Source organism: Engraulis encrasicolus, chromosome 16, assembly GCF_034702125.1.
Source record: "Engraulis encrasicolus isolate BLACKSEA-1 chromosome 16, IST_EnEncr_1.0, whole genome shotgun sequence".
NCBI lineage: Eukaryota > Metazoa > Chordata > Actinopteri > Clupeiformes > Engraulidae > Engraulis > Engraulis encrasicolus.
Window position 1 is genome coordinate 14,282,945 of NC_085872.1, and position 11,450 is coordinate 14,294,394.

The following is an 11,450-nucleotide window of genomic DNA, read 5'->3' on the forward strand; positions in this document are numbered from 1 at the left end:
TGAAATGCTTGTGTTGGGTTCTTTATTCATTTCAGAGATAATGGGACTCAAAAATATGGCTTCATACAAATCACCTAGTAATAATATGGTAATACTATAGTAATATCACATGACAGCATGTCTATCGGAATATGTGAAGGATGGAGATGGTCCATGAGGATGCAGGAAGTTCAGTTTCACCCCTCCAGTGCTCGGCGTACATTCCTCAACACATGCTAGCCACTAGTTGCCATCATATACAGCTACAACATACCCTTTGATGCTTGAACATTCAGAAAATTCCTTTACTGAGCTTATTCTTTCAACCCTGCCTTCTCTGAATGTTGAAAATTGTCTAGCTTCCACTGTGTCCATTGACAATGGGCAGAAGCTGTGTAGTTTTTTGAGTACCTGGAATAGGGACCGATGAGGGTGCAGGGCCCTGCAGGAAAATGCCCGTTATACCAGATGTCCAGTCCAGTCCTGTCCCTGACACTACTCTATTACTACTTCATTACAACTCATTTCAACCTTTATGTCCCATTATCTCTGAAATGAATAAAGAACCAAACACCCAATTTTCAGGTGTTGTTTATGACCTTACAGGCTATGTTTAGACAAGAAATCGACCATTTTAAAGTATACGTTTTTTTGATATTCAATTTTAAATTTTTCAATATATCATAATTCTCATTCTGAAGGTTGTTGTATTCCATGTTGTGTGTGTAATTTGTAGAGCCAGAAAAGAGCTTTCAAACAACACCTCAGACATCTTTTTGTGACTTACACTGACTGATATAATCAAAGCTGAATGTATAGTGTCCTACCCTCATATAAACCTTAATGTAAACCTTTGCTAGTCTGTTTCTCCCTTAATATTGGTGTCAGATTCACACAAATGCAGTTCTGGGGTGCTACCTTGCTACTAAACAGGCACAGCAGGTATGATTGAAATCTGTGTCGGTCGGGTCCCAAAGTGTCTGATTTCACGTGAAATGACCCATCTCTGGGTCATGTCATGTGGGCTGATTTGATAGTGCTTAATAAGGGAGAAATGTGCAGAAACAGCCTGTGCTGAACAGGCCTACAGACTACGTAAACAGACTGAGTATTGTTGCAAAGATTTTGCTTTATTCCTTATTATTGAGTTAGTTTGGCATTTCTGGACTTATCATATTCCTAGGATTATGACACGCAGGGGTCTGTTAGGACCTAGTAGGCTAGGTATGCTATCTTTTCTTTTCATTGTGTAATTTCAGTGTGATTGCCAGTGTGTTCCAATGACTGTCTGTTGCATAGAAATGTTGTCCATATGCAACAGCTGTATGGCTGCAATGTCACCCACCTAAAAGCAGACTAAAGAAAATACATGTCCTTCGTACACTATCAGTCAAAAGGTTTTTTAGAACATCACACGTGCCCCTCATCATATTTACTTGGATTTCACTCTTCTCTTCAGTTAAACCAATTTGAAGGTGAGTCAAACATTTTTTTCCCTTCCCTTCCTTTTTTCCCATTTTTTTTACCTTCGTGCGATTTCAAGATATTCAGTCGATGCATACAGCTTGAATTGCAATTAATAGCTAGAAAACTAGGATGTCGGCCTATAAATTGTAGAGTCTAATTGAGGTTGGGTTTGTTTTTGGATACAGTCAATTAATGACACATGGTTTACATACCGGTGAAAATAGTTTATCATCAGGCCGCCTTACTGGCCCAATATGCCATTGCAGTCCCTAACATAACGTCAGTGTCATTTTAACCACTAGATGGGTCTGTTTATCCACATTTGTTGAGCGGTATTGAAGTAAAAAAAAAAAAAAAAACACAGTTCATTTTTGTACATTTAATGTAGGCCTACACTGGTACAGGCACAAATAGAATGTTATAAATATGGCTCAAACTGGACATTATTAATTGCATAAATATGAATGCATCTGCACATTACAAATGTGTTGACATTGAGCTTCAACACAAGTGTTCATGCAGCATATCCACAGAGTCGTGTCAGTCCACAACAATCAGCATTAAAAGTCTTTTCTCTTGATACAATGATGAAAGTCCTCATAATTAAGTAATTGTAAAGCAGGGCTCTAAATTAACACCAGCCAACCAGCCAAATGCTGGTGAAATGTCAGTTTGGCTGGTGAGTAATTGTTGCTCAGTCTCCATAAACTTTCAAGGCTTAATCCAGGACTCGTCTCTGCTTCTTTTTAGCTGTTGTGATGGCCATGGAATGTAGCTCCTTGTAAAAGTCTGACTGGAGGAAACGGGGGTAAGCACTGTTCTCCATCAGCTGAAAGATTTTTCTTTGTGCTGCAACAAAACAGGTTGGGGTAGGATTCTGAAGGTTCTTTGTGGTACAATCTCTTGTGTGAAAATCCAGATTGATCTGAAACAACAACAGAGACAATTTTAGATTGTGGTTAGGTTGTCTTGCTATTGGGAATATCTGATAACTAGTTAGTAAACCTCATATTTTAAGTGAGTTAACTATCAGATCTGAAAAGTAAAATGTCTATGTCTAGTTACATAGCATACATTCAATTTTGAAAATGATTGGGGTGATGATGATATGTCATGCTTACTAAATATGTATAAAGGCTTTACTAGTACACAGGATTTTCTATGGGGCACACATATAGAAATATACCGAAGTACAGCATGCAGTTGTCTGTCTACATGTAGGATGTGTGCGTCTGTTTGTGCGTACGTGCGTGCATGCATGCATGCGTGTGCGTGTGTGTGTGTGCTTACTGCATATGTGGTGGGCGGTAGTAAAAGTATTTTTCATGATGTTGACATCCTATATGCAGTTTATCTCAATGAGCTTGTCTTTTACATTCCTATGTCCTTTGTGTGTGTGTGTGTGTGCGTGTGTGTGTGTGTGTGTGTGTGTGTGTGTGTGTGTGTGTGTGTGAAAATAGAAATAATTATATGATAAATTATAAATAACCGCTGTAAAAATGAGACAGAAAGTCATTTTACACATTGAGACTGACTAAGTTTCCTGAAATGCCTTTGACTAAATCAAAGAAAATTTACATGCTGTTGTTTCATTCTGTCAATCTTACCTGTTTTGGAGAGCCGTTTCTGATGAACTGTTCATAAATGTCAACTGCTGTGGAGGACAGTGTTTTTTTTGTCTTCACACATTTGAATTCCTCACAGGCGAGCCAAAATTCTATGTTCTCCTCACAGAACTCTGACTTAAGAAATAAGGTAAATGCCATTTGTCCATCTGTAAAAGGAAAAAAAAGCTGAATGTCACTCTTGCAGAATATTTTATGATATTAAATATTAAATCACAACTCTTTTTACTGTACTTTAAAAAATATATGGTAGCACTTTATTTTAGGGATACATCTATAAGCACTAATACATACAATGTTAATGCCTGCATAGGTAACTTGTAAGGCATGTACTAAGCAAACGCTAAGGCCTACTAGGTCCTTACTAAGGTTAAATTGGTAATAAATCCCTTATTGTGCATGAACAAGACATTTGCGAATACATGCCCAACAAATGTTTGATTTTGCTTTGTACATGCCTTACAAGTTACTTATACAGGCATATTGTATGTATTAGTGCTAATAGATGTATCCCTAAAATAAAGTGTTACCAAATATATATATATATATATAATTTTTTTTTTTTAGAAATCTTACTTTGGTCCGACAGCAGGCAGTCAAAAGATTTTGTCCATAAGTCTAAACCAGCTACAGTCAACCTATTGAATTAAAATTGAACAAGACAAGTTGAAAATCCAAGGAAAGACATGTTATAACAGTAGTAGAAATAGAAGTAAAAGGAAACCCTGATTCTCACAATATGGCCTACCCTTTCATTTTTTTCTGTGATGTAGTTTTCATTTGACTTGGACGAATGTGAATTCTGAGCTTCCATGTCTTGTGTCTGAGAGAGCACACAAAATACCTCGTTTATTCAAACATGTTCATGGAGGATACAGATATAATGAAAATAGACATGAAAAGATGCTTACATAGTTTGTTTACAGCCTGGATGAAATACTAAGGTGTTGTCCTTGAACTGCCCCAAATCCATGTTGAACGATTCACACAGTCAGAATGACTGTTTCAGTGCAGCATTCTTTCTGTCCTCGTCTTGTACACTATAAGAGGTACTGTAGGTGTGCATCCTTTTATCTCCTGGGCTGTGGCATCTCTCAAGAGGAGGTCGAAGAAGTGCTGTTGGCGCACACAGGGCTGCTGACAGCTTTTGCTGGGCCCAGGACAAAGTTATCTAAAAGGGCCCCCTATACCCATTACATACAATGTAATGGGAACCAAATTCTGGGCCCCCTGTCTCTCTGGGCCCAGGACAACATACCCACTTGTCCCCCCCCTGTCGGCGGGCCTGGGTGCAGACATGCTGTGTGACGAAGGCAGTCATGAGCAGAGGCATACCGTGACATACAAAGGACGGCGGCAGGCTTGATGACTACTTAATTATAGCTACAATCCTTCGCCTGGCCTACTCTTGAAGACTATCTTTTTTAACGCACAACTGGGTTTACCTGGGGTTAAGCAGATGGAGCATTGTTTAAGTCAGGCAAAGGAATGCACAGTGCGTCATACTACTGTCCTTTCAGTCAGCAACTTGTCATAGAGAGAAAAGGGAAAGATAGTCCTACCCATGGGAGAGCACACTAAGCCACTGGGTTTTTTATGGTGACATGCATCCTGTAAGTGGGGAACATATGTCTCAAGAGACGTTTACGGCCCTTGAAGCCATTCTGTCCGGCCCCTGACATCATATTAATGTTATGCAGCTTCACATGAAATATGACATATTTTGTAAATGAATCTTAGAAATTACATTTGCAATACAATTAAGTTATATTCAGGGTATTTAGAGAAGCTGGGGTCTGTTTTAAAGGTGGCTGCCTTCAATAAAGGCCTTAAGTGCAGGGGTAGGCCTCAATGGTTTCATAGTAAATCATAGTGCGACCCTTGGAGGACTTTTACTGCACTTGGAGGAATTTGAAGTGGCCCCTCGAATGAAAAGACTTCCCATCCCTGCTGTAAGTGTTTTGCAGTCCATAGATGTTGCCTAAGCCTATGAAAACCAAGAATTCCACTACGAATTTCAACAGATTACACAACGTTTTTGAAAAATTATGGAGGCTATATTGACCACTTATTGTTACCAGTCTATCACTGCTACCTGTCCTGTCTTGCACTTAATGTAAGTCTGTAAAATGTCAGTCTTCTATATATCTATGTCCTGGCATGGTAAAGAGAGAAAACGTAATTTCATTTTCCTTATATGACTAGTCGTGCATATTTAAGAAAGTGACAATAAAAGCTGACTTGACTAGTTTGTGTCTTCTGTCAAAATATCGAAACTGTAACTCTGTATTTTAAATAACGTGTACGTAATGATCACTTCTAGCTCCTCTGTTGCACAAATAGAATATCATGGATAAAAATAGAAAGCTGTAACGCAGGTTGCACAAGTATGTCGGGAATGTGTCTGTGAGGAGAGGCAGACCAGTGACTGCTGATGGCCCTCCTGTTATGCAAGACTTTACATTCTCCACCCCAGTCATGTATTAATATCATTAGGGGTGTAAATAATAATCGAAATGTATCGATATATCGCGATATAATCTGACGATTGAATCGAATCGCATCGTATCGTGGGGCATTCTTAAGTATCGAAAATAATCGAATCGCTGGCCCCTGCCCAATGCCCTAGGTCCATAACATAATAGGAGTGGAAAAGTAACTGGAAAAAAGTCGAATCGAATCGTATTGTATCGTATCATGGCGCATTCTTAAGTATTGAATATAATCTAATGGCATCGCAGTGAGTAATAAGATATCGATATTGAATCGTATCGTCATGGAGGCTGTGATTTACACCCCTAAGTATGATCAGTTGTGGATTGACAGTTACATCATTTTAGTGTTAGTTTAGTAATATGCTAATCTACAGTAGCGGAGGGGCATGATACATTGTTAGAAAAATATTATTCACAACAGGAAGTTAGAAGCAAACTATATGGCGCCCTCCATAGTTTTGTCTCTTGCCAATATCAATTACCTTTAATAGAGTATGGATGAAAATGGACTATGCTGGACTGCACTGTGTAGCCTTGACTTATTCTACTACTTTTATTATTATTATTGTTGTTATTATATGTCTTCTATTCTTCCCCCTATATGTTAGGCTAAATGTTAAATGTTAAATGTTAAATGTTGAATTGTTATTTATTACTATCATTTATTCTTACTGGTTATCACTGGTCCATCACTGTTACTTCATTACTTCACCGTTATTGGTCCATCACTGTTACTTGTCCTATCTTGCACTTTGATGTCAGTCTGTTAATGTCAGTCCCATGTACTATATGTCTATGTCCTTCATGGTAAAGAGAGAGAAACGTAATTTCAATTTCCTTGTATGACCTGTGCATATGAAGAAACTGACAATAAAAGCTGACTTGACTTATGACTTGACTTGATTAGAATATTGACATTTATGAGCCAAAGTGTCGAATTCTATTCATTCATGCAATGTACAGTATCAACTGACAGACTATTGTAAGCATTCCTGTTTGTGTTTCATTTTCTGTGATCTGGTGGCCTAGTTGTTTGGTCTTCACAGGAAGCAGCAGGATTTGATTTGTTGCTGCTTTGTGTGTTACTGTGTTGCTGTGTTTGCTTTTCTGATGAAAGCTTTTTTTTCCTTTGACACACTTCTGCCCTACAAAGGCAAAGTGCAGTAACTATGCCACCATCGAAACTGAGAAAAATGCCTTCAAACCTGTATTAGGTTGGATGTTGTAGTTACTGCTATATTTGACATAGCAATATCTCTAAAACGGCACACATCTGGACCATTAGGCTTTGTGACAAGACAAAGACAAAGTATTTTCAGTTTAAACTTTAAACGGTCACTGCACTTTGCCTTTGTAGGGCAGTCTTGTCTCTGACTTTCATTAAAGGATGTGCAGACTTGTATAGTCCTGGGGAAATTGAAAGCGACCTCATGATATAACCTGTTAGTCCCTGTGTTTTGTCTATCTATTGCCTAAACTCCCCACAGAAATATTTGCCGGGTGCTCCGTGTAATTCACACAGAGTTTTTCCTGGCCAGAATTCTCATCAAGGCTATGTATAGTCAAATGGGAAGTATGAAATAACCTGAGCAGTTATGTGAGGAAGTGACTCATACAACCTTCAAATTGTGATATTAACCCATTGATGCCTGAAGCACCTGCAAAAAAGGGTGCTGAATGCCTGAGCCCTTTTTAGGGAAAGTTCCCCTCAGCCTATATAAACAAGTCCGACAGGCGGACAACAGATGCGTCCGTCTATGCCCGTTCTGAACCTTTTTTGCCCAAACGCCCCCTTGGCCTCCTCATAACCTGTCAAGCCAATTTATCAATAAGCCTACCATGTACTGTATAAGCCTGGATTTGAAAAAGTACCATAGGATTTCAACAGTGTTGGGCAATTTACTGAAAAACTGTAATGCATTGCTGATTACATGTTACTGTCTTTTCAAAATAATCCCTTACACTACATTTAGCAATGTGGGGACCTAAGGCGAATTTAGCTAGGGGGGCCATCGGTCCATCCCATATCACATTTTTTTTTAACATAAAATCTCTATTTTTGTTAGGCTATTTTTTTTTTTAATCACGATTTTTTATTTAAAAAAAAATAATAATTACAAACATAAAAAACAGGCAAACATTACAACCCTTTCTGGACAGATTTCAATGAATAGGCTATTTGCAATTTTACATAGGCCTACATTAAATAAACTAAAATGTGAAATTCTCTTTTCACTTTAATATGAGAGCAGTGATGTCCCCCCCTCACTGAAGTGTTATTTCATGTGTGTGCATGATGCTGTCACCTATTTGAAGTGACGTTGATGTTGGATTTCATGGAATACTTTTAAATGCCGCTTTGGGAAGAAAACAGAGTAGGCGACAGGTGAACTGTCTTTCTGTCAAAACAGTGGTTTGCAGGCGTTTGCGTTTTCACGTGGATATTGTCTTCGTGGACCGTAACAGACAAACAGTAAGTTCCATAAACTAATCAATGAGACATTGGCTACGTGTACATGATGTTTTTAAGTCCGATTTAATAAATGCGATTTAAATAGATCGGATTAAGAGTTATTTTGCGATGTGTATACATGGCACTTTCACTTAAATGCGATTAAACGTCTGGGGAAAATAAAGCATTGCGATTGGACTGAGGACGCACGTGTTGAGCGAGCCAAATAAGGCACGGGGGCGTGGTTCAATGCCACCGAGATGCAGGTCATCTTCCCCACGAAAATCGTTGCCTCAGGCGGACTGAAATCACAACATTTCCCCCTTTCTCCCTGGATCATTTACAATGCTACATTAGCTACCCTGTTAGCATAGAAAAACGAGTGGTCAAATGGTAATGTGGAGTAACTTTGTTGTGCTTCATTACTTCGTGGGGCACTTTTACATCAATATATGGAAGCCACAACATTTATAGTCGCTTAGGGACTTTAAATTAAGCAAAACTTTCATGTGAAAATCAACAGGAAGTGCCGCCATGTTTTTCTCACTGGCATTGCACGCATGAGCTCCAGGCCAAAACTGAGCGACTGCCACCTTGTGGACACAAGAGGGAATCACAAGAGGGGGAATCACAAGAGGGAATCACAATTCAGAAACGCATCACGGGAGGGCGGACGGACGGACGGACGGCGGACGGACGGACGGACGGACACCAAAGCCTCTTATAGAGATGCGTGGGACGCATCTAAAAACCCAAATATCTCAGCTTCTGAAGCACAGAGAAATACGCACTAAGTTGCTTTTAAAGGCTAAGACCCCCATCTTTCATTAGAATGTGTTCATTCATCTCAAACAAACAAAGATATTTTAAAAAGTTGTCTCAGATTTCATGAGCCTGAATGCGTAATGCAGCTCCAGGCGCCAGGGCCATTGTTGCACAACGCAACATCCAGCATCAATGGGTTAATACATCACAAGTTGGAAAAATGAGCTGATAATCATTATGCCGTAGATTTGCGTAGATATGTGTTCACACACAATATTTATTTCCTTTATCTTTTTGATTTATTCATACATTCAAGACAAACAAATCATTGACTTCAAACATCTTTGACTTTTAAATATTCTGTAAACCAATGTAGCTATTTGGTCAAGATACATAGACACACAGCAATATGTACAATCTGCTCAACATATGTATAGGAGGGTACTTTTGTACAAGTCTTCAGCAAGGTGAAGTAGGTAATTAGTGAAATCAACTCAACTATTTTAGGTCCATATAGACAACTTTATGGTAGGATAACTACAGTAAGGCTTTTTCTGCCTCTGCTGTATTAGTTTTCATAATAAAATGCGCTATACGTAGCTGGGAAACCAGGTGCATTTTGAGACACATTTATGTCATCCTCTGGGTGAGTACCAGACATTCTGTTTATCTGTGAAACTAACATAGCATCCTGTTTGAAGTTCCCCTACAATTCTGCACACGAGGTCCCATGCAGCACAGCCACACAGCCACACAGCAGACCGGCTGAGGCGACTGAGTCAGCTTTTAGGAGAGCACTACACACACGCACACACACACACACACACACAGACACACACACGCACACGTGTACGCACACTCACATCTGATTCATACAGCCTGGCCTACATGGCGGCGGGGCAGATCAGTAGATAGCAAAGTGAGAGGCTCCCCAGCATTTCCAACATTTCTGTAAATACAATTGTATCCTCATGCGTGTGTCCAATGTTTTAGGAATCCTCAAATTTTAGCCATTCTTCATTTTTAGTCCGACAGTCTTTGACAGCAACAGTCCGGTGTACATGAGGCAGGATACATTTCCGCTGCTGCATCAGGTGTCATGCTGAGGCCATCAGAGAGCTGTAGATGTCGGAGCGAAGAAACCTGGGATAGGAGTCCTTCTCCATGAGACTGTATACAATCCTCTGTGCCACATCAAAGCAGGATGTGTTGGGTGTCTTCACGCTTTGCCTGATGGCGTCTCTGGTCTGATGGTCAATGTTTATCTGAATGAAGAAATAGGTCAGAGGGTCAGAAATACCCGACACCATATATGGGGTTAACAAGATGTGTGTATAATTGGTCGTTGTGCAGTGATAGTGGTAGCCGTACCTCTTTTGGAGCATTAGCTTCAATATAACTGTCAAATATCTTCTGGGCTCTGGATGAAAGCCGGGATGAAGACCTGATTTTTTTGTACTCTTCACAGATAAGCCAAAACTCAATATTCTCATAGCTGTACTCTGACTTGAGAAATGTCTGAAAAGCTGCCATTCCATCTGAAATTAAAAAAAATAAATAAATAATGTGTGAGAAACTTCCACAACACATTGTGAGAAATTTCCCAGTAATTCCTTAATGTTGACTATTGAGTAACTATTAAAATGCATTTCTCTTTACTTGTTTAGGCTCCTGGAATACTATGAACAATACAGCCAGAAGTGAAAGACGTGTGAGGTGATTACATACATTTAGACTTGAGAAGATTCTCTAGGGATTGAGACCACAATAGAGTGTCCTCAGGATTAGGTCTGTTGGCAGAAAATGATTTTGCATGTGTGAAAAAACTGGCAATAAATTAATCATTCCTCACTAGTTGGAGAAATGGTATCAAGTCAAAGAATGTGACGATTCCGTTTTTATTGCACTCACCTCTCTCTGCAGTTTGTTTGCCTCTTGAGATCCTTGTTTCTGTGGAATGTGTAAAAAAAATTAGAAATGGATGGACGTCATTTTTTAAAATGATAAAAAAAATGCAATTAACAGGAGGCTTCACATCCATCAGACTCACTTAATTTTGCCTCGCTTCTCACTCCTGTTCATGGTCCTCCTGTTGTCCTGCTGGTCTGAAGAGAGTATCAACCAGGGCATGTTACAGCCTGAGGTGGAGTGCAGCTAGTATTAGTACGCTCTGTCTGTGTTCAACTGTTTATGGGAGTCATGCAGATCACTCTTTTTTATAGGGTTTGTGTGAGCAAAACCGTTGATATGACCTGGATTAGGCGTCACTGGCTCTGTGTCACCAAAACCACAGAGAAAGAGGAAGTCGTCAGTGACTGACGTGTGTGTGCTAGCTGAAACCTGCGCCCGCCTGTGCTGCATGACTACAAACCTGCCTGCCTCTCTCTCACCGTGTGTGTTTACAGCATTTGCTACAGATGCAAATATGACAGTGGAAAGTTCTTGGTGAGATAAGCAAATGCTGGCTTTTACATATCCTACTGCTGATGAGGCAAGGCTTTGTCTATATTCATGACATCAAAGGCAATGACACCTCTGATTCTCAACTTGTGCTCGGCCTCGCACAGTACAAGTCTATACACAGTCTTTCTATGTTTCTATGTTGACGATCTTCACATCCTTACAGTCTAAAGCAGGGTTTGGGAACCTTTTTCATTCGAGGAGCCA

At 39.6% G+C, this 11,450-nt stretch overlaps 2 protein-coding genes across 2 annotated transcripts; both read right to left on the bottom strand.

Annotated features, from left to right (window-relative positions):
* Positions 1 to 1,140: 1,140 nt before the first annotated feature.
* On the bottom strand, positions 1,141 to 4,096 carry LOC134466315 (regulator of G-protein signaling 21-like). The gene is made up of 5 exons (XM_063220210.1): positions 3,983 to 4,096; positions 3,820 to 3,894; positions 3,648 to 3,709; positions 3,054 to 3,220; positions 1,141 to 2,371 (listed from the first exon to the last, which is right to left on the bottom strand). Exons 1-5 carry the CDS (start codon positions 4,042 to 4,044, stop codon positions 2,165 to 2,167), a joined length of 573 nt encoding a protein of 190 aa, XP_063076280.1. The 5' UTR covers positions 4,045 to 4,096; the 3' UTR covers positions 1,141 to 2,164.
* Positions 4,097 to 8,773: 4,677 nt separating this feature from the next.
* LOC134465214 (regulator of G-protein signaling 21-like) lies at positions 8,774 to 10,956 on the bottom strand. The gene is made up of 5 exons (XM_063218757.1): positions 10,834 to 10,956; positions 10,695 to 10,733; positions 10,512 to 10,573; positions 10,155 to 10,321; positions 8,774 to 10,048 (listed from the first exon to the last, which is right to left on the bottom strand). The coding sequence occupies exons 1-5, from the start codon at positions 10,911 to 10,913 to the stop codon at positions 9,881 to 9,883; spliced, it is 516 nt and encodes a 171-aa protein (XP_063074827.1). The 5' UTR covers positions 10,914 to 10,956; the 3' UTR covers positions 8,774 to 9,880.
* Positions 10,957 to 11,450: the final 494 nt, after the last annotated feature.

Bases quoted from the DNA above. Each gene is read 5' to 3' on its own strand.
- LOC134466315 (XM_063220210.1), bottom strand. From the start codon at position 4,044: ATGGATTTGGGGCAGTTCAAGGACAACACCTTAGTATTTCATCCAGGC. The intron at 3,895-3,982 runs GTAAGCATCTTT...GTGCTCTCTCAG, and splicing joins CCAGGCTGTAAACAAACTAT to ACACAAGACATGGAAGCTCA. The intron at 2,372-3,053 runs GTAAGATTGACA...TTGTTGTTTCAG, and splicing joins GAAACGGCTCTCCAAAACAG to ATCAATCTGGATTTTCACAC.
- LOC134465214 (XM_063218757.1), bottom strand. From the start codon at position 10,913: ATGCCCTGGTTGATACTCTCTTCAGACCAGCAGGACAACAGGAGGACC. The intron at 10,734-10,833 runs GTGAGTCTGATG...CACATTCCACAG, and splicing joins GAGAAGCGAGGCAAAATTAA to AAACAAGGATCTCAAGAGGC. The intron at 10,322-10,511 runs GTATGTAATCAC...TTTTAATTTCAG, and splicing joins GAATCTTCTCAAGTCTAAAT to ATGGAATGGCAGCTTTTCAG.